This window comes from Delphinapterus leucas, chromosome 3 (assembly GCF_059928025.1).
Source record: "Delphinapterus leucas isolate spDelLeu-1000000601 "Yukka" chromosome 3, BTC_Dleu_Yukka2, whole genome shotgun sequence".
Lineage (NCBI taxonomy): Eukaryota > Metazoa > Chordata > Mammalia > Artiodactyla > Monodontidae > Delphinapterus > Delphinapterus leucas.
In genome coordinates, this window is record NC_143131.1 from 65027780 (window position 1) to 65054235 (window position 26456).

A 26456-nucleotide genomic window follows, 5' to 3' on the forward strand; every position below is an offset into this window, starting at 1 on the left:
TTCCCTCTCGCTCAAACTACAACACAGGCCGCATTGGGAAGCCAAGGCAAAAACTGAAAACAACTGAAAAGGTGCTGCCTTGTGTTCAAAATCCACACACCAAAGGCCACGTGGCTCCGGACGGAGCCCTGGCCACTGTGCAGGAAGGCAAGGATGCCGGGTAGGAGGCAACTGCGCTCTCCCATCTGGGCTGTTACAAGGATATGTGCTTCCCCTCTTCCTGTCACACCCTCAACCATTTCCCCAGGCCAACAAGGAGGGAGGACTGCAGCAGAAGCCCAGTGTGCATCCCCCAAGGGACCTTTCAGCGCCCGCCCTCAAGCACTGCCTGAGGGTGAGGCCAGCCTCTATTCTATAGGCCCAGAAACAAGCTGACTTGGTGACCAGCTGGCTGGCCTGTGAGGCCTTAGAGATGGGAAAGTGTTGGTTTCGCCCACAGGGGCCTCATTCCCTATTCAGGAAGCCCAGCCAAACCATTTCCAAATCAGTACCTTCAGGGGACAGGCATAGAAACATTTACAAGAGCCTCTGTGAGGCCTCGGGCTGCTCCTTCCCTCTCGCCCTCCTTCCCTCTGCTCTGACCCCAAGTCACACTGCACACACACCACTGCTGGGCTCACCTCCCTGAGTATCTCGGCCTGTTTCTATGACAACAGCCTCCAACTCAAGAATCTATAATGGCTTCCCACTTGCCATGAGACCATGGCCAAATCCTCACCTTAGCACTGAGATTCCTGCAAGTCATTCTAACTGCCCATGTTTCCTCCCTGTCCTTCTACACGTGTTGTCCTTATTCTACCTACAGAGCCTAGTCGCTAAGAACTCAGTCAGTCTGGATTCAAATCCCAACTTGACCACTTAAGAGCTGGAGACCTTGGGCAAGGTACTTAAATGACTCAGTACCTCAGTTTCCTCATCTGTAGAGCAGGGATAATACTGCTCAGGTGAGTACAGTGGTCATGAACTGAGATGATAATGTAAAATGCCTAGAATAAAACTTGGTACATGGTATCACCCAACAGATATTAGCAATTGAAATATTCATTATTATCACACAAGTCACTTCTTCCACGAAGCCTTCCCTAGCAACACCAGTCAACACCTTCTGTTTCTCTTCTTTCTTTTCTTTTTTTTAAATCTTCTGTTTCTTAAATGTTCTATGAACAGTCAGATACTGACTGGAGTTGTTAGGGACTGTTCCATAAGGCCGGTTACTTGGAATGGTAATCAAATGTTAAAATTTTTATTATGAAAGTCATATCCTAAAATAGGTCCTGTGGTTCCCAAATTATCTTTACCTCCAGTAACAATGTTTCTGATGGGTTCATCTCTAAGAGGTACTATACATTTGTAGTTTCAGATAATGTTTCTGGGATCCAAAGCCTAATTCTACGGAAACTGAAAGCTTCTTAAGAGCACCATGGACACACTGGCAGTTCCTATCACAGTGACACACTGGGGCCTTTTTTTTTTTTTTTTTTTAATTTTTCCTTCCTTCCTTCCTTCCTTCCTTCCTTCCTTCCTTCCTTCCTTCCTTCCTTCCTTCCTCCCTCCCTCCCTCCCTATCTCTCTCCTTCTTTATTTATGGCTGTGTTGGGTCTTCGTTGCTGCACGTGGGCTTTCTCTAGTTGTGGCGAGCGGGGGCTACTCTTCGTTGCCGTGTGCGGGCTTCTCATTGTCGTGGCTTCTCTTGTTGTGGAGCATGGGCTCTAGGCGCGCCATCTTCAGTAGTTGTGGTACGTGGGCTCAGCAGTTGTGGCTCGCGGGCTCTAGAGCACAGGCTCGGTAGTTGTGGAACACGGGCTTAGTTGCTCCGCGGCATGTGGGATTGCCCCAGACCAGAGCTCGAACCCGTATCCCCTGCAATGGCAGGCGGATTCTTAACCACTTCGCCACCAGGGAAGCCCCACGCTGGGTCCTTAAGCCAATGCTTGTTCATTTAAAAAGAGAATATTAAGTTACCTGAAAAGCTAAGAAGTGGGAGATTAAACAGACCTTCAGAATAAGAGTTAAAATCTACCCTTTCAAGTATTCCTCCTCTCAAACTTCTTGTCACAAACATTTAAGATTAAACCAAGTTAAGAAGAAGAGAAGAGTGGAAAACACCACCGAGATGGAGTAGGACCTGGTGTAGACGAACAAGGCAGCCTTAGCCCTTGGTCTCCCTGCCTCCAAACTTCCACAGCACTTCACACATGCTCTCATAAGACACAACTTCTACCTGGTTTTAAGCCTCAGAAGACTTCATACCTGTCTCTGGGTTAGAAGCTCCTTTTCTCTCAAGTTTGAATGACCCATGGCTCCCATGCAGGGCCTTACTGAACAGAGATCCACTGTTTAAAGCAATCAGAGGAGAATCTAAACTTCACAAGTTTTCACATTAGTTCCAGTATATTCCAGATCATACCACCACAGTTATAAAAGCATTACCCAACAGAAAGCTTCAAAGGGACTACTTTAACGGATAAGAATATAACAAGTGCTTCTAAAAACATGGTTGTTCTGAAGCCCTTGAGTGCATTTAAAATAGTCTGCAGTTTCAGAATAAGGTTGGGGAGAACAAACACCTCCTCAGGAGTTGCTCCTGGCGATGCCATCTCCAGGCTTCCGGTAGGGCACTGCCCTGACCTTGCCCCCCCGCCCCCGCACTCTGCTGGCCCCAGGAAGATGCAGTGCTCAGCACTAAGGCTGTGGGACAAATGGGGTCTGGCTGGCGAGGCTTTCTTCTCCCGCTTTCCCTCTGAGGAGAGCTGCCCCCAGAGAACACACCTGCAGCTCTTCCCAGCAAACTGTGCCCCTGCAGAGGAAGTGCTCCCTGGCTCAGGTGGGGTCCCCAGATGGGTTAAGTCTGACTCATTTTTGGGTTCATTAGTAGGAAGACCACTTCCTTGCAGATACAAGTCACAATGTCTTACATCAACTTCTGGGGGGATAAAGGTGATGTTTGGCATCTACCCGCTGAAATTGTAGTCTTTTGTGAATTTGTTCAAAACCTCAGAGGGAAAGGATGGTGTTATTTATTGGGCTCCCTCAGAACCCCCAACACCTCCCCCCATAATCAGGCCTACTATGAGGAAATTCCAGAAAAAGGCCCTATATGTGTCTCTATCAGCATCATGTACCAGGGATACCTTTGTAGACACTGCCCAGGAAATGGCTGGAAGCAAATCCATCCCTCACCCCTGGAGATACCCACCCCACAAGTGACATGTCCAGAAAAGTAAAACTTGCCCAATAGCCCACTCCTCATTACCTGTGGGATTATGTAGGCTTTACCATACTGGCCACATTAAGTGTTTATACATAACAGCTGCTACTAGAGACACTGGCAGACAGCCTTAGGACAAGGGAAGAGCACAAAGGTCTGTAAGAAAAGCCTACACATCTAATCAGGAACGGCCATCAACAAGGCTAAGATGGGACTTCCCTGGCGGTCCAGTGGCTAAGACTCCGTGCTTCCACTGCAGGGGGCGTGGGTTTGATCCCTGGTTAGGGAACCAAGATCAGGGAACCAAGATCCCGCATGCCATACGGCATGGCCAAAAAGGAAAAAAGACAAACAAAAAAAAACCCCAAAATGAAGCCAAGACAACACACACAACCTTCTGCACCAAAAGCATCAGATGGCATCTGTCCTTCTCCCAAAGACAGAGATGGTGAAGGTTCGCCCACTTGGAAGGAAAGCACTGAAGAGGCTTCAGGGAAGTTTCGGGAGAGCGGGTATAACCCTAAACCACCCTGGGGTGGGTGGGCCCCATCCTCTAAACTGAATGTTTCCCACACACCCTCATCGGCCGTTCAGCAGCAGCAGGAAGAGGTGGAGGGCTGACTCACATGCTCCCGCATCCCGTTGGCCACGGTGTCGGACATCATGACGCAGCAGGTGATGACGACCAGGATGAAGTATAGCGCGTACATGAAGCGGGTGCTCCGGGACTGGCGGATCTTGGGGCAGCAGCCGCAGCAGTAGGAGCAGCCAGCATTCCCGCAGCAGCAGGCCAACTAGGAAAGGAACACAAAACATCCTCTCGGAGCCTCTCCTTCACAAACCTGCTTACCACCCCAGACCTCTGCAGGTGAGCTACCGTTCTTCCAAGGCGTCCTGCCCATAGGACATGTGTGAACAGTTGAGTGCGTGAACAAAGTTTTCGCCAGAATTGGTCTGACATTGTCTTTAATAAACATAATGGCTTGGGAGATGCCCAATACTTAAACAGAAAAGGCACACTTCACCTGAAGCACTGTGATCACTTAGACAAAAATCAATCAGGGAAGAGCAAGAGAAGAAGCCAAGAACTAGAAAAAGGACTAAGTGAAGTGGGAAGGACGGGAATACCAAGAAGTTGGGCCCAAGAAAGGGACCTGTCAAAATCCATGAGCCAAAGAATGAACTGCATGGGCGGGGGGCGGGGAGGTAACTTGAAGCACAAAAGGCACAGGTGCCTCTTACATGTGTGTTGTTGACCACAGCTTCACGCCCCTAAGGGTAGGCTTTAGGCTAATGAGTGGGGCAGGATTGGGCTTTACTGGTCAATGCAACCGGACATAATTTTATTTGAGAATATTAAATAAAATAGGGGATTAAGTTTTCAGGTTTGGGTCTGGTGTTAATTTTTTTCTTCTTCTTAAAGAGCTTGTTTTTTTAGAGTAGTTTTAGGTTCACAATAAAACTGAGGAGAAGGCACAGAGATTTTCCATATGCCCCCTAGTCCTACACATGTATAGCCTCCCCCGTTATCAATATCAGTCACCAGAACGGTACATTTTGGGTTCACTCTCGGTGTCGTACATTGAACAGGTTTAGATAAATGTATAATGACATATATGCAACATTATGTATCAGAGTATTTTCACTGCCCTAAAAGGAAACTAGATCTTTAGTAAGCCTGGGTTTGGGCCCTGGCTCTGCCACCTACCAGCTATGAGCGTTTTCAAGACTCAGACTCCTCATTTTTTTTGCGGTACGCAGGCCTCTCACTGCTGTGGTCTCTCCCGTTGCGGAGCACAAGCTCCAGACGCGCAGGCTCAGCGGCCATGGCTCACGGGCCCAGTCACTCCGCGGCACGTGGGATCTTCCCGGACCGGGGCACAAACCCGTGTCCCCTGCATTGGCAGGCGGACTCTCAACCACTGCGCCACCAGGGAAGCCCCAGACTCATTTTTTAAAGTGAGGGTGCTAACAGTACTTAGTGTACTCGATGGTCTCTTGGACAACCTAATCAAGACACACCTGGTGTTAGGGAGGGATATCCGTTTAGCAAATAGGGAATAATACAAAAGAGATTACCATAAACCACGAATAACAACCAAACCTACATGTATTAACACTATACATAAAACCTAACAATGCAATCTCTTGATAATTATTTAGCAGGAAGTTCAGAGCTTTGCATGGCTTCAAAACAAGCATCAATTAGAAGGCTACACTATAAACATCACTTACAGTAAGAAGAGATCACAGGTGTAAGACCACAACAGGTTATAATCATAATGACGTTAGGACACATCTTAGAAACATACACATTTCCCAAGATATTTCATCTACTTCATGGAACCGCCATTGTTGGAGCCCTTTGTCATTCTATACTATTTCATTACTTAAAATTTCTTAATGTACTCTCTCCATCTTACATTCAGTTTTCTAAGCCATTTTTCTCAAGACTCTTCTTGCCTCAGAAGGCTGGGACTGCTTTGCAAGACAAGCTATTCTATCGGGCTGAGCTAAGAGATCACACAAGTGGGATCCTAACACTGCTGCCTGTGTGGTGGTCTTACAGGCCACCTTCCTTTACAGTTCACTCATCCATATTCTCTGTCCCTGATTTTATTGATCCCTTTCCACTCATATGCCCCAGTTTTTCTTTCCTCTCCCTCCCCGGCTCCCTCTTCTCCGCTCCCACTGGCTTAGTTGGCTTCTGGCCCAGACCCACCTCCCTCCTCCTCTGCCTGCCAAATTCTTTCCAAACTGCCTCATTCAATGGTTGCTAACTCTTTAAGCTCTATGGTCTTAGATAACCAGTTTTACTGTATTTCAAATGTGATCAAATATTTATCCTATCTGGAAAAAGAAATACTTAGAAGCAGTTGATACATCCTCTGAGAGAACTTACCCATAGCAGAATCAACATTTACACTTACTATCTCCACAGAGGGGAAAAATGAGCACATACAGACATAATGTCAGCCTAATTGGTCATTTAAAGACAAATAGTGACAGAGGAATGTGATCATGGAAAACGTGAAGAGAAAGTCACATTGGTTTAATCCTACTCTGTCATTAAAGTCATGTGTCATTGTATGGATCTAATTTTTTTAACTCTCCTTATTTTTCACTTTCACCCTACAAATGGTGCTATGATATGTATGTGTGTATACATATACACAGACAAGTGTACATACATACACACATGCCTAATATTAGAATCAAAGAGCATTTCTCTACTAGCCTAAAAGTTATTTATGAAAGCAAACGATGCCAATCACCAATACCATAGTACAAGTGCATTATCTCAAGCTAAACGCTGATACAGAAGTGGAAATTCAAAACAGCATCCACACAAGCAACGTTATGTTAGCAGTGAGGAAAATCTCACAGCCCTGCTGACGTACTACTTCTTTCCGGAAGAGCATAATTTAGAATAAAATGGGTTTACCTTTTATTCCTTGCCACTTACAGCTTTATTACTGTGAACATGTCACTCCCCTACTCTTCACCCTCAAAACTGGAGAAAGCAACTCCTGGCCAACCTAACTTCTGGGGCTGTCACAAGCTTGGAGAGAAGTGCCTCTGTCTTGTTACCCCCGACTCCAGAGGACCTAAACATTTTACTGAACAAGTCAAGGTATAAAAAACAAAGGTAGAATGTACAATACCAAGAGTGAACCCTAATGTAAACTATGGACTTTAAATAATAATGATGTGTCCATGTAGGTTCACTGGTTGTAACAAATGTACCACTCTGGCGAGGGACGTGAATAATGCAGAAAGCTGTGCGTGTGTAGGGGCAGAGGGTATACGGGAAATCTCTGTACCTTCCTCTCAATTTTGCTGTGAACCTAAAATATCTCTTAAAAATAAAGTCTATCAAAAACCAAACAACAACATATGAACAAAACAGTGCCCATCAATGGCTCAATAAATGTTCAATGAATAATATATGATAAAGTCCTAACAGCAACACTCCTCCAACAAAAGGGCTGGCAATCCCACTCCACAGGGCCAAGGGCACAAGTCATGTGCTGCACTCTGAATTTCTCACACCCACATTGTATCACAAAGAGTTCATTATTAAGGGCTTTAATTTGTAGATACTGCACACAATCTTTTTCCACAAGAAATCAGTAGACATTCAAGAGGGACCCAGGACAATCTTTTGGGAGGACGATGCTTACAATTCTTCTAGAAGTTCATCCTGCAGGTATACTTACACAAGAGCACAGAGATTTAGGTATAAGGTTGTTCATTAAAAGCATAAAAATGGGGACTTCCCTGGTGGCGCAGTGGTTAAGAATCCGCCTGCCAATGCAGGGGACACGGGTTCGATCCCTGATCTGGGAAGATCCCACATGCTGCAGAGCAACTAAGCCCGTGCACCACAACTACTGAGCCTGCACTCTAGAGGCCACGAGCCACAACTACTGAGCCCATGTGCCACAACTACTGAAGCCTGCACGCCTAGAGCCCATGCTTCTGCAACAAGAGAAGCCACCGCAAAGAGAAGCCTGCGCACCGTAATGAAGAGTAGCCCCTGCTCACCGCAACTAGAGAAAGCCTGCTCGCAGCAATGAAGACCCAACGTAGCCAAAGATAAATAAAATTAAAAAAGAAAAAAAGCATAAAAAAGGTCTTATTCTCCAGCTACACAGGGGCAGAATAAATGAATTATGGACTATCCATACAATAGGACATAGTTTAAAAGAATAAGTCAGTGTTATGGGCTGAACTGTGTCCCTGCCCCCACCCCTCCAGTCATATGTTGGAAATCCTAACCCCCTGTATCTCCAAACATGACTTTATTTAGACAGATGGCCTTTAAAGAGGTAGTTAAGATTCAGTAAGGTCACTGGGGTGGACCCTAATCCAATATGACTGGTGTCCTTGTAAGAAGAAGAGATTAGGACTCAGAGACACACGGAAAGAAGACCATGTGAAGACACAGGGAGAAGACAGCCATCTACAAGTTAAGGAGAGAAGCCTCCTTAATCTCGGACTTGTAGCTCCCAGATCTGTGAGAAATTAAATTTCTGTTGTTTACACTACTTGGTCTGTGGTACTTGGGTTATGACAGCTCCAGCAAACGAAGACAGCCAGTATGCCCGGATATTTTATACGTACGCATATCTGTACGTGGGGAATATGTGTGTGGACACAAAGACTGCTAACATCGATCACCTGGGCCTAGATGAGTGGGCCTAGATGTGGGGAGGAAACTAAGACAGCCATGTCTCACTGTTTTGCTCTCCTGTCTGGGTTTTTACCATGTGCATGTATTACTCTCGTGATTAGAAAAAGAAAATGGACTATTTAAGAAAAGTAACTAAGTTTCAAGATAATGATATAGAAGTATTTGAAGTGTGGTATTGACTTGTGTGTTTTCTTTCTTTCTGAAGAAACTTTCCCTCCCCCAAATATACTGGAAGAGAAAAATTTCAAAGAGCCGTTCACACCCTCTATCTAACTTCCTTTGCAATAGCAACAGCATGAATAGCAAAGGCTTTTCTAAATAGAAGGTGCTTTGTCCTTGCCGGGGCAGAGTCTAAATGAGAGGATTAGCCAGCCTCTTGCTGCTACCTGGAGCTGGGCCTCCCCCTTAGTGTTAGTTTTCTTCTCCTGTCTAAGGTGCGTGCCCTCATGGGCGCGTGCGCGTGCACACACACACCACCAAAACCACAGTAAATAAATACACACTCTCCTTGTCCTCCCACTGGCCTTGGGCTGACAGTTCTTCTAAGGACTGATGCCAGGCACGTGAGGAAGTGATCACAGAAGCGAAACATGAGCTAGGGCTGGTAGTAACTTCCGGGTTCTTTGGTTAAACTAAAAAGCACAATTCCTTTATTACCTAGAATTCCCTGCTGCCAACACCACCAACTGGAAATAGCAAAGAATCAGGAAGAAAGCCGAAGAGATGTCATAGAATCAGCACAAACACATGCTCATGTATCTTGTGAGAGTCCCCCTCGTCCTCCCTCAGGTCATTTTTTCACAGTTCCAACAGGCTTGCTTAAGTCCACTGGTGGGAAGAGTACAGGTCTGAGAACCAGAAGGCCTGGACTCTAACTCTGTGCAGCTCTGGGTCTTGGTTTTCCTCACTTGCACATTGAAGGAGCCTAGGCAGATGACAGAGGATATAGGTAAACAGGTTTCATCTGATGCTCAACTCATTGGCAGTGGCGGTCCTGAGGTAGGTTTTAAGGCTGAATGTCTCAATCCACAGGGAAAATGCAAGGACCAATGAGCACCATGTGCATGGTGGCACCCATGCTACAGTCTGGTCATCCCTGTAAGAGGTGATCTGATTGATCCCTACCATCCACAAGTTCTTAGATGTTGAAAAATGACCTGCAAGAGGCAAGCACACTGGGTTAAACCCAAAGCAAGAAGAGAGAGAGAAAAATCGATCAGAAAGAGAAGAATTAAAAAGTGGAGCAGTCAAAAGCTCTACAAGCAGGCGCGGGTTCTATGAGCATCACCCCACTGCTTCCTGGGCTACATTCTGCGATGTTCAGCTCCCACGGCAGTGAGATAACTCACATTCATCATAATGGCTCAGGCACCCCATTAACTCGGGTTCCCTTCGTTCCACTTAGGAAGGCAAACGAGTTGCGTAGGACACTTCTGTCGCAAGAATCACCGCAAACACAGATCACAGTTTTTTCAGTTCCAATGCTTTAGTTTGGGGGAGTGTAAATCTCTCAGCAAAGTGGAAAACATTCATTCATTCAGACTTATTCCTTGAGAGCTCTGGACAGCCTAGTTGGCTTTAGCACGCACGTCAAAACTAAGTTGAAACTGCAAAAGGAAAGATTGCTTCAAATCTGACACGGACCTTCATTCAGTCCCTTTTCCTGACTTGGAAATGCAGGAGCCCTAGCAGAGCTGAGGAAAGACCTAAGAGATTGTTTGTTAACTACAATAATTACAATATTGTCCCTTAATAGATGGCGAGGAGGCGGGGCAGCAGTAAGGAAGTTCCTAAAGAACTGAAGTTGGTGAAGCTGCTGGAACCCAGGTGTTCCTCTGTGAGCTGGTGGTGGGGGGGTGTTAATATCAAGGAAAGAGAAGAAAAACACACAAGACATAAAACCAGGTTCAGAATATTTTATTAAAGTGAACAGTGCTATCTTCTAATTTCCATTTCCACATCTTTTGGTAACACACAATACTACTCATGCCATGTCACAGCCCACTTTCCTTCCTTCTCCTTTGAAGTTTTAGGATTATCTATGAATCACCAGCGGTCAGCAGAGGTAAGGAACAATTGATTCTACTTTGATAGCAGTATTTATTTAAATTCTGGACTACACAACCAATATTTTGCACCTCATTCTCCTCACTAGATGCTCAGAAACAGCTTCCCACTGAGCTTATACAGGCCTTTTCCTCCACTACAGTCAGGAGGCAGAGGCAGTGGTAAATAGCAACTCTTGCCACCGTGGTGCCATGTGCTGCCCTTTACTGGTAGCTATACGAGAATGATGCGACTTGAAAGCTGGGAGAACAAGAACACACAATTCCTCTGCTCAATAAAGGCGTATCTTACTGCACAAGAAATACAGGTGGCAGGTAGTCGCTAATTCACAAAAGGATTGTGTTTTAGAAACCTCAACACATATTATACATGTGTTAGTAAGTTGGATTGTTTGGAGCTTACAGTGGATTTCTCCCACACAAAAGAATATAGGGGAACCTAGTAAAGCTTACTTAATCCATAATAATATTAGCTAACACTTATTAATCCCTTGCTCTTTGCAAGGTACTACAACTTATCATTAGCTGTTGTATCAACCCCATCGGACAGAGCTGGTGAGTGGTAGAGCCAGGATTTGAATCTGTAGGCTCTTTGCCATTCTGCTCTATTCATTGCTGGCATATACAGAGGGTGCACTGGACAGACAACACTGGCCTGAAACCTTGGTTTCCTACAGAAGGGAAACTGGCTGTGTGGGAAGGAAGCAGCAAGTGAGGAAGCAGTTTTTCTCTCCTGCCCTCAGGGGTACAGTAAGCATTCAACAGGTGTCTGAAGAAGGCATCTCCCTCTGTGTGCCCCTCCTCTCTCCTGGCAACCTCTGGCTGCAGTGGACCTGGATGCCCTCTATTAGCGCCCTGCCAGAGCAGCTCAACCACTCCCATTACCAAGCTCCCCCCTCTCTCACCCCCAAGCCCTAGCCCACTTTAAAAGCCCTACCCCTAATCCTATGGAAATAACCAGGCCATTCATTCACTCAACTAATGGTTAGTATACTACATACCTAGTTGTGCAATGTTAATTCCTGGGAATGCAGCAATAAACAACAGACCTTGTTCCTTCCCGTGAAATGACCCTATGGGGCATTCCCCCAAACCCTCTGCTTCAGCTCCTCTCTGAAGTACCTAGGTAACAGCATCTAATGCACATTCCTGAGTTGCTTTGCAGATGTGAAAACCTCCACCAAATGAAAGATGTGAACTACCTGATGACCATGAACACATAGCCCCCAGACCTACTGGTGCCTAAGGACTGGTAGTGTTAACCCTTGTGACACTGCCCTGTTACCTCACCATCAGCCAATCAGAGAACTGTGCACAAGCTGATCACATACCCTGTGACCCTCTTCCCTCATCTGGCCTTAAAAATGCTTTGCTGAAACCCTTCGGGGAGTTCGAGGTTTTGGAGGGGGCACGAGCCACCCGTCTCCTTGCGTGGCCCTGCAACAAACCTTTCTCTGCTCCAAACTCCGATGTTTGGGTTTGTTTGTCCTCACTGTGTGTCGCGCACAGGAACTTGCGTTAACATAACAAGTTGTTTAGAAGAAAGGAACCTGGATGCTCCTTTCCGTACTGGAAGGAGTACTGATGACTGACATAATGGTGCATTCATATCATTGAATCCAATGCACCCACTGAAATGATTATACAGGAAAAGTTACCGCCATGGAAAGATGTCCACACTGCATTAACTGAAAATAGATAATAACACAACGGTATAGAGCATGATAGCATTTGGGGTAAAATTATAACAAGATATAGATCTGCAATAACAACAACAAAAAAACAATCTAAAAGGATATACCAGTATGTCAATGGTAGTTAACAGAATTGTAGGATTATGAGTGACTATGCTTTTCCGTATTTTCTGAACTCTTTGTAACCAGCACATATCTTGTAATTAGAAAAACACTTCAAGTTTCTCTTTTGGAAGAAAACAAAACAACATTTCTCTTCTACCTTACAGGTAGTAAGCACTCAAGTATTTGCTAAACGAATCAGCCAGCGAGTAAATGAGATCTACTTCTGCTACGTGATTGGTAGAAAACAGCCAGAGTGAACTATCACTGTAACTGAGGCATAAAACTAGAAAATTCTACTGTGCTGTTTTTTGGGGGTTTTTTTGGTGGTACGCGGGCCTCTCACTGTTGTGGCCTCTCCCATTGCGGAGCACAGGCTCCGGACGCGCAGGCTCAGCGGCCATGGCTCACAGGCCCAGCCGCTGCGCGGCATGTGGGATCTTCCCGGACCGGGGCACGAACCCGTGTCCCCTGCATCGGCAGGCGAACTCTCAACCACTGCGCCACCAGGGAAGCCCTGTGCTGTATTTTTAAGTATGGTTAAGACGGTGAATTTTGGTTTTACCTCAATTTAAAAATTCTTTAACCCTTATAATGTTTTTTAGAGTTTAATTGCTATAAATAAACCTCTACTTTGTAGAATTTGAAGCAAATGAAAATGAAATAGGAAAAATTAAATGGCTACCTAAGAGTGCAAGTTGAACAAGAAGCTGTGTATTTGCCTGGCCCAGAAATTGGCACTTGTGTTTCCTTCTTTTCAGGTTCTTAAGTTTTTCTCTTTTGAGTTCAGAGAATCACTTAAACCTCCAAGGTTTTCACAATCTTTTCCATAACTGTCACGACAAGATTCTGGAGGGTTGTCGGAAAGGAGTTTGGGACAGGAGGTTTCTCACACAGGTTTCAACATTCTAGAACGTGCTGGTTTCAACAGCATTTCCATGAAAAGCATTGTCAAGGGTCAGTGTCCTTCCTTCATGAGCACTGAGTACCCACAGCCACTGGGACCGAATCTGAAACAGGCAAAGGACAGGTCATCAACACCCACCAAGCCAGCACTGGCTTTTGGGTCACAACGAATCTGGACACAACCGTTCTCCTTGTTGGGAGTCTCTTTCTCACGAGGTTAGGGTTACTTACAGAATGCTGACTGAGTTCTCTGTTCTCAGACAGCAGTTGGATTCTTTGAGTCATTCCCTCACACCACCCTCTGCTTATGCATCTTCTAAAAAATACCACACTCGATATACTTTAGTAAGTTGGTGGAGAGAACCTATAAGAACCTATAAGGTTTAAGGTTAAAAGGTAAACTAACTGTTTTCTGTTGAACTGCCAGAAAGCAGAAACACTCGTGGGAGACAGATCATTTAAAGCAAAGTTTGTCAAACTCTTTGGGGCACCATTGGGAGCCCCATAATTCTTTGGGGGGGGTTGCTGTCCTGTGCACTGTGGCATGTTTAGCAGCATCCTTGGCCTCTCCCCACTACATACCAGTAGCAACCCCCCCTCTTCTCCCTCACAAGTGGAGACGATCAGAAATGTCTCAGACAAATGCCCTCCCCCGTTCTCGATGGAGCCAGGCTGTCTGGGTTCACACCCAAGCTCCAATGCAGCCTGGTTAAGCGGCCTTGGGCCAATTCTTTACCTCTCCAGGTTTCAATTATCTCATTGTTAAATGGGAATAAAAATACCTACTTCACAGGGTTGTTGTGAGGATTAAATGAGTCAGTTCAGGAAAAGCTCTCAGCGCAGAGCCTAATACAGCGTACCCATCCACTTTCCCAAGAAAGCCACCTGTACTTATCATCTACATCATCAATAGTCATGTCCCTCCTCCCCAGAGAGGCCCCCCTCCTCAGTCCGTCAGGTAGATATGGAAAGAGGTAAAGATGGGAGGGGGATGGGATGAAATCATTACTACCTCACTTATAATATGCTTTCATTTTCCTGCCCTAATGTGAATGATAAATGCATCTGTTGAAGGAAAATACTTTCAGAAATAAAACTTCTGAGATCTAAACCCAGGAAAGCATCCTAGCAACTTGGGGAAAAGTTGTCATGTGTGTGGAAGCACTTCCCACGTGCCCTCTTTATTTCCACTGAGGAACAAGCAAGGCAATCAGAACATTCATTTGCACCCACTGAAGCCACAAATACCTGCAGCAGAACAGTTCTGAGAAAGATGAGTTAAGCAAGTTCCAGGAAAAAAATGCTGTAGGAAAACAAAACCTTGAAATTCAAAATGGAAAAGTGTAGGACGATGGGAAGAAAAGTGCTCATTAGGTTTAAACCATTTTTAAAAGTCAGTTTTAAGGCTTCTCATCAAAATGAGGGGGGGGGGGGAATCCTGCTTGTTCCACTTCATAATAGCTTATCAACAAGCAGTTAATGAAACACAAAGCCCAAAATTTGCCTGATTGTGTTGTGGAGATTATGCCGCAATGAAGAAATCTGCCAAGCCCTTTCTAAGAGGTGCTTTACGCCAGCCCAATCCCCAGATGCTGCCAATCCTGGTAATGGAGGCCACAGAGCCAACTAGATCCAAGTGTGCTCTGGGAAGGAGAACAGAAATGGGCTCATTTCACAGACAGTTCCAGCAGGCATGACCTCAGAGCTCAGGTGGGCCAGCAGTTTCCAGGGGTTAGCAGTGCACTCCTTTCCCTACCAAGTGAAATCCCATGTGCAACTCCAATGTATAAAACATATGGGTGCACTAAAACACTACAAATGTTCTTATATATACATACAACACATATTTATCAAATGCTGACTAGTGACCAGGCACTGTTCTAGGAGCTAGTAGTACAGTTGCTGCCCTCATGAAGCTTACATTCTAGTCGATTTATATCAAACACGGCATCCCCCAAATTCCACCCAAACTGGGACATGTCGCAGCACCTAGGTTGAAAACCTCTGATCCAGTCCAGTCCCCTCATTTTCCTGATATGAAATCGGAGGCCCAGAAAGTTTAGGTTATTTGACTGAAGGACAAGTCTAGTGATGGGCATCAGTGGACCAGCAAAAAACACAGCATTTGAGACAATTCAGCAGTCTGGAGGCAGGACGAGCTAAAAACTCAGCCTGTGGGTCCCACACTTCTGCATCCATAGCGCAATCAACTCACAGACACGCAAACCCACTAAAACATGGCACCATAAGTAGTTTAAACAACGCTCTGTCGACTCTAGCAAGAAGGCAGTAAGTGTCTAAGTGTCTAGTACAGTTTGAAAGGCTTCCATCACAACACAGTTAAAGTGATGGCATTTTATGGCTCACGATGAGTCAGCCCTGGGGTGGCCACAAAACTGACCTCTCTGGAAGCTACGGGCTATGGCTGCTAAGTGCGCCCAAGCCCCTGAGGCGCCTCCCTCCCTACTTCTGAGAAGCAGGCAAGTCCCTCCCCGCATCCCTCACACAACCGCAGGGTCAACTGCTGGTCACTCTCCCTCCCCGCCGTAGGAAGAGGCCACTGCTCAAGACACCTCCGACCCCTGACAAGTGACAAGCTGGCTATCTCTGAAGGTGAGACTAGCTGCAGTGGTTCTGTGCAAGGACAGACTCACACACGCCTCCTGCCCTAGATTTTCCAGCAGTCAGGATTTCATATAATCCTATTCTTTAGGATTCCCAGAATGCCTGATAGAAGGTGACGTTTTAAACCTGTTTTCACATAAACGAATAGAAAAACTGGAAAAGAGAAATGTCAGACAAAGGCCTCTGGCTTGGAAAACCCCGTTCCCGTATGGCACCAGCCCTCAGGGGCAGGGAAGGGAGAGAGAAAGGGCTGCAGTAGCTCTCACGGGTACCCTCCTACAGGGACGCCCTCACCCGTCTCTCCACATGAAAGCCTGGTGGCCACATGAAAAGGTCCTGGTCCCGCAGCCTTTTCTCAGAGCTGGAGTAACAGCTGCACTGTTTTCCTACAGCTGAGAAAACACCTTCTCACAGTTGAGATTGCCGTTCCTCAGTCCCTCAAAGATTCAGGAAGCCTTCTTCCCAGCCCCCCTCTCCTTCCATCCCCGAAGTTTACCTCCTCCCTCATACTTGTAGCTTGAAGAGGAAGGAATGAATAGGTGTGTACCCTTCTCCCAGGCAAATAGCCACAGTTAACTGCCTTTTTTGGTTGAAGAGCTGCCCAGGGGCCCAGTGGATCTTATCAGCAACCCGCCTACCCTCTTCTGAACCTGGGCCTCATGACAAGGCCAGCTGGCACCAAACCCTAGGTGTCAGGGTTTGTGAGTTTGCTTTTATTCAGCGACAGGCAGCTTTCATCACACCGGGCCGGCAGAGAACTCCCCCCTGTGCAACTCCCCCCTGCGACCCCGCCCCCATCCTGAGAAGCTTCCTGTTAATGTTCTTAAAATACCTCTGCAAAAGGAACCGAGGCCACACACGAAGGAGTGCATGAATCATATTTTTTTCTATCAAAATATCAACAGAAATGAAAATATTCTTATATAGCCCCCCCCCCCCGCCGCCGCCACAACCTTCACCTTCATATTTTTAATCCATCAGAGCACTGGCTGTGCCAGCAAGGAGGGCAGAGGGGAGTCTAAGGGAGGTTCTCCCAGGGGCATTCTTTTCAATGAAAGAAGTCACTTCCCAAGTTGGGAGTGGTGTTCCCTCTGCCACTTAAAACTACAAAGGTAGAGCCCTTCTACTGGCCCTACACTGTGGAAGAACAGCACCCCGGCATCAAAACCAAACGCCACGGATCAAAAAGCTAGGCTGATGCACATACTCAATGAACTGTTACTGGGCTGCAAGGTAAATAGGCCCAAGGGGTAGGCGGTTCAGGAAATGGACCTGAATTACTGTGATCTGTTCAGTCACACCTGGTGTTTCTCAAGCCAGCTGGGTGGAGTGGATAGGGGGTAGACAGATTAGAGGGTTCCCTGCAGGAGTCTGGTCTGTCTCGCCCCTCCTTCCTTCCCCCAGGGAAATCCAAGGGTCAAGGGGCCCAAGTGGGGCAAATGCCAGGTTGGGGCCAGGGCAGGACTGATGGAGGGTGCCTCTGAAGCAGGACCCTCCATGGAGAGAGGGGGAATCAGCCAGCACAAGGCCCGAGCGCCTGCACAGGAAGCTGGGGGGATGGGGGCAGCAATGAAGTCGCGAAGAAACCTTCCTGGCCCCTGACTTGGTGGTGGCAGAAGGGGGAGGCCCAGGAAACCAAGAGCTGCTGGAGTGACAAGAGCACATCTGGTGGGATGTGGTGAGAGCACAGGTCTATGGACAAGAGCCTGGATGAGGGGATGGACAGAGGAAGTGCAGGAAGGCCCCCAAACAGATGGGCCCAGAGTAGACTAAGGCACAGACTGCTTCACAGCAAGAGCGGAGAGCGCTCGGCAAATTCTGAGGTGCCTGAGCTCGAGGTGCCAAGTGTGGCTCCTGGGCCAGCAGTGTGGGCATCGCTGGGAGCCCGTCAGGTCCCAGCCCCCAACTACCACTCAGAACTGGAACCTGCGCTTATTCAATAATAAGCTCCCAGGTGATCTGTGGCTCCTTCAATGCTGTACCCAAGCTCAGGGAACTAGGGTGAGGGCTTTGCTTCTGCAGCGGCAGGGCCTCCTCTTCCACGGATCTGGAACAAGCCAATGGCAGGTGCGGGTGTGTGTTTAAGGAAGACATTTCACACCCCTCACAGGAAGTTCCCGAGCTCTCCACTCAGGAGGACTCTTCAGGGATGGCAAATAGGAAACGCACGTTTCCAGGGGGATCAAACACTGCTTCAACATGACAAGAAAAGGGGACTGCGACAGACAAGTATGCGGTCCCTGAAAAAGATGTCGTTAAATAATTTAATATGGGAAAATGCTCATGGACACATCCCTGGGAAAAGACAGAGTAAACACACTAAAATATTAACCAGAGCTGTGATTTTTAAATCATCTTTGTGTTCTTTACCTTGTCCCGATTTTTCCAGGTTTTCAACATTAGGATGAATATCATAACAAGTTCTTTTAATTAAAAGAAAATTATGCAAAATTTTAATCAGTTAAGAATAAAAGAGTAGAAGTCTTCCGACCCGGAAAAAAGTACAAAGCCCATTTAATTTGCTACCTTCCACATACGCTATGACTTGCTATCTAGCTGTCTATTTTATTTCTAAAATTCATTCTAGGAATTCCCTGGCAGTCCAGTGGTTAGGCCTCCACGCTTCCACTGCAGGGGGCACAGGTTTGGCCCCTGGTCGGGAAACTAAAATCCCGCACGCCGCGCAGTACGGTGAGAAAAAAAAACAAAAAAAAAGAAAAATTCATTCTCTTGGGGTACATTAAAAAAACAAGACAACCTTGGCAAAATCAAAGAATATCAGAAGGGAAGAAATACCGTAAGCAGCTCATGCAGCTCAATATCAAAAAAACAAACAACCCGATCCAAAAGTGAGCAGAAGACCTAAACAGACATTTCTCCAAAGAAGACATACAGATTGCCAACAGACACATGAAAGAATGCTCAACATCACTAATTATTAGAGAAATGCAAATCAAAACTAAATGAGGGGGCTTCCCTGGTGGCGCAGTGGTTGAGAATCTGCCTGCCAATGCAGGGGACACGACACCAGTCAGAATAGCCATCATCAAAATATCTACAAACAATAAATGCTGGAGAGGGTGTGGAGAAAAGGGAACCCTCCTGCACTGTTGCTGGGAATGTAAATTGATACAGCCACTATGGAGATGTTAAAAAAAATGACATAAAATTCAAAAAAAACAATCCAAAGAATTATATGCTGTTCTGCCATCAAAACACTGAAAATTAAAGCTGGGAATGTCTTAAAAAAAAAAAAAAAAGACTGGGAGTGTCTTAAGCAACCAGGGGGATCCTTCTACCCAGTACTCATTAGATATAATAGTTACCTACCATTTCTTAAACACTTCCTCTGTATCAAGGTACTACACTAAGGTGTTTTTCAAGACATTCTTTGATTTAATCTTTTTTTTTTGGCCGCAAGGCATGCGGGATCTTAGTTCCCTAACCAGGGATTGAACCCGTGCCCCCTGCAGTGGAAGCGGAGTCCTAACCACTGCACCGCCAGGGAATTCCCTGATTTAATCTTCAGAAGAGCCCTATCATTTAAGTATCACAATCCCCATTTTACAGATAAGGAAACCTCAATCTCTGATTGCAAAGCCCATCAGGATTTCGAAAACTGTTATTACATTACCACATCCCCAGGAGACCTGGAGTACACTGTTTTAAAGCCTCCTCCACCTGCCCCCATACAGAAACATAAAATCAAGAAAGACCCAAAAGCACCTAAATGCACACAAGACCTGAGGCAGTCCGAAGGGTCCATTAGATATGCATTGTCCTCACTGGCCCTCACTCAGCACCATTCCAAAGGCTTGCTGTAGTATAATACAGCCAAGGCCTTCAGCATCAAGTATCATTCTGAAAGATATTTGGCAGTGTTTATTCTTATAAGTTGTGGTAGCAGTAGTAATAATAATTTTTTTAATAATAGAAAATTGTATTGTGTGTTCTCTAGGTGCCAGGTAGGGCCCTAAATTCCTAACATCGTTTCATTTCATCCTCACAATCCTGTGAGGCAGATAACGATTTACCAGTTTTTCACTGGTATTTTTGCCATCTTTTCACAAATGAGAAAGTATTACTTAACTTTTTGGCAGGAAAAGGTACCACTTTTAGAATCAGAGAAAAAATTTGAAAGTTATGCTGACTTTGAAAGAGTGACATAAAGACAAAAGAAGAAGCAGAGGAAAGGAGAAAAGAGAGAAAAAGGAAAAAAGAATGTCGATTCCATTTTCTTCACAAACGAGAAAACTGATGTGGACAGAAGTGAGGCAACTTTCCTAAGGTCCTGAGATGTGAACTCAGTCAGCCAGGTCCTAACACTCAAACCCAAACCTTTATGGTGCCATCTCTAGGATGGAGCAGCCATCAAGAGTTACTGGCATACACTCAGGATAAAATTATAGTCTACAGAGAGGGATGATGTTTAAAAGTTTCTAGCAATTATTTTGGACTCCAGCTTTAAAAACAGACACTAAGCATAAAATAGAGTGAAACTGAGTTTGGCACTTTGCAGCAAGCCTAAAATCTGAACTACAATCCAAATCTCCTTTTATCATTCGCCTTCTTCTTTCAACTATTACGTTAAGGAAAAAAAATTCAGGTTGCCTACATTCTCAATCATTATGATACTGCACAAAATGTCCATTTCTAAACTGTCCCATGATTCACATTTTTCCCATTGCTAACATGAGAACACCTCCCACGCTTTCTAATAGAAATGAAAAGATCATTCTGAACTCTTCCAAACGAATTATACAACAACAAGATACTTAAGCAAAAGACAGAAAACAAAGATTACATTTAGGCTTAAAGTAAATTTCATGGTAAGTTCAGAAGACTCCCTTTCCCTCAAAATATCACATAGAAACTTCTTTTTTTAATTTAACTTCTTGGGATCGTCTCTTCAGAGACTGCATAAAACAAAATAGTTTTTCAACCAACCTCTGAAGTTATCAAATAACTGAAAAGTGATCAATATAAACAAACAAGAATTTGAAGTCACCTACATTAAACATTCACAGTTTAAGACAACACTAGGCAAGAGTAAAAGTAAACAAACAACAGAAGCTTGCTCCTTTGTAGGTAGGAATCCCTTGGCCAGTGGAGCAATGCAAACAGACTTGTTCCCCCGTAACAAGGCGATAATGATGACATCTTTAAGGAGGACATGAGATCAGCCATGTAAAGTGCTCAGCCCACGTGCCTGGCACATAGTAAGTGTTCAACATTAGCTTGTATTAAATGCTCATCCCATCAATACAAGGTTACTTATCAGCTCTGCACCTCAATCACCTCATCTACAAAATAGAGGTAATAGTTCCAACATCATAGGATTGTTAGGACAGAAAATGTAGTAAAGCACTTAGAACAACAATGTTAGTTACCAATATTATTCTCAGCGCCCTCAAAAAAGAAGCTGAGAGGCTTACAGGGCTGGGGTCTGAACCCAGTAGCTCCAAAGTAGCTAGCATCTCATTTCCTCAGACGCAAAGCTGGAGCTGACGCTTAGGGAGATTTACCCGGCTGCCAGCTCTCTTCCCACGGCACAAGGAACAAGGGGACAAGGAACCTGTGGAAGCTTGTTCCCAAAGGACAAGGAACCTACGGGCTCCCTTCTTCCTGGCAGCTCCACCTGCTCCAGCGATGTGCAGCTTCAGCATCCTCAGCCCCATCACCCAAACCTCACATCTAACCAAAAAGTTATTCCCCTTTGCATTTCTGTTTGCCGACTTTTTCCAAAAGGATTTTGTTGGGGGGTGGGAGGGGGGTGTTTTGTAACTATGTAAACAAACAACAACAACAAAGGCAACTGCTCCCATTTCTGCAGCACTCACTCCCAAATGCTAGGATGGACTCTTACGTGTGGATAGTTTCTTCCAACCTGTAAGATACTTACTTTTGTTATTATCCCCACTGCGGCAATGAGAAACTTGGGCTCAAGGAGATAAGTTGCCCAAGGTCACAGCTCATTAAGGGTGAGGACAGGGCCTAAACCCAGGTGTGATTTAAAGTCAGCATTCTTAACTGCCTCACCAAACTAAATGTGGAAAAGAAAAAAGGAAAGAGGGATTAGCACCTTCGAAAAACAATAACTGCTTTAGAAAATCCAATCAAAATTCATTTTCTAATGAAGTTATTGCTTAATAAATGAAAATATTACATAAAGAGCTGGCTAGCGCTACATACAGCAAGGAGGTGTACTTTAGCCCTGACAACTCCATGACTCAGAAGCACAGTTTAACAGTGATATAGGGACGACTCCAGTTTCCACTGACACCGTATTTATACTCTGTGATTTGTATAAACAAAACCATCTTTCATGCCTCCCAACATCTACCACAGCCCTGTGAAACCTACAGTTAGAAATCTGAAAATATTTAATCTCATGACCACACGAAGAAATGAGCCAACCATCTAAGACTGACTGGTCACAAGTCCCCAAACTGCAACCTCCAGCTCATTGACCAACAGTCCCACTGTGTCTAAATCCCAGATGGTAATTCCTCCAATGTAGGATCAATTTTTAAAAATTAATAGAATTGAGAGCCCAGAAATAAACACTAACATTTATGGTCAATTAATTTCTGACAAGTGGGCCAAGTTAATGCACTGGAGAAAAAAAACAGTATTTTCAATAAACAGTGCTAGAGCTATTGATAGATACCCAAATGCAAAAGAATAAAGCTGGACCCATTCCTTATACCATACACAAAAATTAACTCAAAAAATGGACCAAAGACCTAAACGTATGAGCTAAAACTATGAAACTCTTAGAAGAAAACTACAGGACTAAATCTTCATGACCTTGGGTTGGACAAAGCATTTTTTAGACACAAGATATAGCACAAGCCAGGAAAGAAAAAATTGATACATTGGACTACATCAAAATTTTAAAAATTTTATGTTGCAAATGAGGCCATCAAGAAAATGAAAAGATAACTCACAGAATGAGAAAACATTTGCAAATCACATATCTTACAGAGCTGGTATCTAGAATATAAAAAGAACTCTTAATATTCAATTTTGAAAAAACAACCCAACTTAGAAATGAGCAAAGGATCTGAACAGACATTTCTCCAAAGAAGATATGAATAGACAATAAGCACCTGAAAAGATGCTCAACATCATTAGTTATTAGGAAAATGCAAATCAAAACCAAAATGAGATACTTCACAAACTAGGGTGGATATAATTTAAAAAAAAGAAAAAACAGAGAATAATAAGCATTGGTGAGGATATGGATAAATTAGAACCCACATACACTGCTGGTAGGAATATAAGATGCAGCAGCCTCTTTGGAAAATGATTTATTTAAAACAGCCATAAAGTGGAAACAACCTAAACAACCATCAACTGAAAAATGGATGAGTTAAATGTGGTATACGGCATAAAAAGGAATGAAGTACTGACACCTACTACAACATGGATGAACCTTGAAAAGAAAGAAGTGAAAGAAGTCAGTCATAAAAGCCACATATTGTACAATTCCATTCACATGCAATGTTCAGAATAGGCAAATCCATAGAGTCAGAAAGTAAATTAACAGTTGTCAGGGATCTGAGGAAGTTTGGGGAGAAACTGGGAACTGCTAATGGTCACAGAGGAGATAAAAATGTCCTAATATTAGACTGTAGTGATGGTTGTACAACTTTGTGAATATACTAAAAACCACTGAATTTTTACACTTTAAATGGATGAGCTAGGGACCTCCCTGGTGGTCCAGTGGTTAAGACTCTGGGCTCCCAATGAAGGGGACCCGGGTTCGATCCCTTGTCAGGGAACTAGATCCCACATGCCGCAACTAAGAGTCAGCACCCCACAACTAAAAGATCCTGCACACCGCAACTAAGACCCAGCGCAGCCAATAAATAAATATTTTTAAAAATAAATAAATGGATGAGCTATATGGTATGTGAACTATATCTCAAAACTAACTTTTAAAATTTTATAAAGAATTTCTTTAATTAAAAAAACCTAATATAGTCATTTTTATAAGACAAATAAGGAAGTATCCAAAAAAAGAAAAAAGAGGAAACCTAAAATAATAATTTTAAAAGGCTGGACATTTCTGCTCAAGAGAGAAGTAAACGCTTGGGCATTGCTCCAACTCACTTTGAGGATAAAAATAAAACTATGAGGTTTTTTTGAACACCTGTTAATTTAAACAGGAATAAAGTGTCCCCAAGGGCAAATTCCCAGCACTTTGGAGCTGAAATTGTTCCATGTGATTCTTAAATTATTGGTCAGCTATAAAATGCTTTGTAAAGTTTACATTAAGTATTTCATGGATCTTTCAACATTGAGTTTTCTTAAGAGACTGCACATTGGAAATGGCTGATTCTCAGTACTGGAGGCTCCCATTCCTCTAACAATTTTCTTGTATCAAAAACAGCCCTTTCAATACTTCCTAGTAACCCACAGCCAGCAGCAGCACCCTGACAAAGACTGATCTGACAGCTTAACTATAATCTTGGCACCCACTTTTATGGGTGGCACACTTTTTTTTTCTAGTTCTATTCACTTCAGTACACTTTAGTCAAGAAAAGCCTGCATTTACATATGTAACTTGAGGGTAATGCAGATAATAATAAATCATACCACACACCCTTATCAACGGCGCAACCAAGCTGATAATCTCAGTTTCCTGTCTCTCTGGACTCAGGCTTCTTGTCACCAGAATTGGCTCTTAATTATTCAACTGTACTGTCTCTGGACTACCCACAAAAAAAGCTTACAAAATGCATACCGGAAATACATCTAAATGAACTCTCTCACCTTAAAGTATTCTTTTCCTTCTCCTATCAAACACATAACTTTATCTAACTAGCGTAGTTTAAGCACTCAATCTTAATATGACACTTCTGAGCAACATTTAAAGTAAACTACATCCAAAATACAACCTGCTGTCTGTATGTCAAGTTTTGAATGCATGTTATATAAGTCAAGGTGGTGCTGTGGTAGAATCATCTACCTTGCTTATCTGTGTCCTTTTTCATTTCTGTATGTACTACTGGAAGTAGGATTCAGTCCATTTTGCAGTTCTAAACTCCATGGAAAAATTATCAAGGCCAAACCACCAAGTGGTTCTTATCTGGGCAGCACCATCCTCCCTCTGTGGCCTTGTGGGTTGTTGCTTATAAAGGTGGAGACTGTTTTCACAAAGACTGGTGAGTGCTACTGATATCTAACTGGCTTAGCTTAGGCACTAAATCTTAATGTTATCAAGCATACTAAATACCAGCTCAGGACTCCCTCAAGAGAAAGAACTGCTTCACCCAAAATTCCAACAGCACTGCCCCGGGGACCCACTAGTTAAAGAACATTCCTCCCAAATGCCACAACTCAATTAGTTATAGCTTTTTCTTTAACTCTTCTAATAAAAGCCCTATAGAATACTTTTTTTTTGATCAGGAGCTCCCTCCCTACTTTCTCTTAGTACCTCAAGCATTTTTATTACTCTCAGAGTCTTAGAAAGATCGGGAAGGGGGAATGGAAGCACAGTGCTGAGTGGAGGAGAAGAGGGGCATCTCTCTAAAATCTGGGAATTCAGTCAGGTCAGACTCACAATGAAAGGGAAATGGGATGAGCATCAGCCTCTTCCAGCGCTCTGTGCCCTGCTTTCTTTCTGCCACGTCACAGCAGGAAAATAAAGTCAGAGACTCAGCTCTGCTGCACCTCTAGCTTCCAAGAAAATACAATCCCATGACAACTCTCATCCCTCTCCCCCCCCCATCATAAGGAAATAATTTACTGCTTCATGCTTTTCAAAGCCTGCAGCCAGAAGCCACTGCTGGGTATAACAATTTGCATAGAGCGCCTCATTGGTTAACCAGCTCAATCTAAATGGCCTAATACCCCTTACTCAGCAACCTGCAACTTTCACAAACTACACGGCTTGGTAAGAAATAAAAAAGCACATTCTAAAAAACTGCTTTCTGCTAAAGCCCATGATCCACAGATGAAGCAGAACTTCCTGGAAAAAAGAAATTCAAACAACTGCTTGGGAGTTTAAGAGAAGAGAGAGGACAAAAGGTTTAAACTGATTTTACTGCAGCAAAATACAGTGGAAAAAAACCAATGTGAGATTTCAACCATAAGATTATGCTTAAAATCTGCAGCCATGAGCTCTCTGTTGAACTGCAGATGTCTTCAGAAAAAGCCCAACACTCACCCATTCTCTCTCTTGTCATTTACCAAATGTCCACTGTGTACAGGCCATGGGGGCACACCAAAGGCCAGGGTAGCAGGCCAGGGTGGCAGTCCCTGCTGCATGCTGATTAGCTGTGTGAACCTGGAAGAGGGCCTGAGCTCTGCGGGCCTGTCTCTTCTTCAATAACACGAGAGGGTGGACATGCCACTCCCTTAAGGATTCATCTAGCTCCAGAAGATGACGGTGTAACTAACCAGATTCTCACAGTCCATAAGGTACCTGAGAATGGTAACCCACCAAAGGAGTGACAGGCATCACTCACATCAGAAATCTCATGGCCAGCAGTGAGACTTTCTCTGGCTTGCTGCCAACCAAAAACTTCCCATGATGGTTCTAATTTCAAACTGCCTGACCATTATCCTTAAAAACTATTTGGGAGTGCTAGAAGTTCCAATAATTTGGCTTCCGACTGAAACTTCTCATACCCAGAGGTACAATTCCC

The 26456-nt window shown here is 44.4% G+C and overlaps 1 protein-coding gene across 6 annotated transcripts in view; it reads right to left on the reverse strand.

The window, feature by feature from the left end:
* Positions 1-26456, reverse strand: part of SERINC5 (serine incorporator 5) — an 85831-nt gene that overhangs the window by 45236 nt on the left and 14139 nt on the right. The window contains exons 2-5 of one of the 6 annotated variants that reach the window (XM_089909066.1): positions 21701-21841; positions 12953-13277; positions 11920-12159; positions 3835-4002 (exon numbers count right to left, since the gene is read on the reverse strand). In XM_089909066.1, coding sequence (XP_089765192.1) covers positions 3835-3918 — 84 coding nt within the window. In that variant the 5' untranslated portion in view covers positions 3919-4002; positions 11920-12159; positions 12953-13277; positions 21701-21841. The other 5 variants (XM_089909068.1, XM_089909070.1, XM_089909071.1 and 2 more) reach the window with 5 other exon arrangements.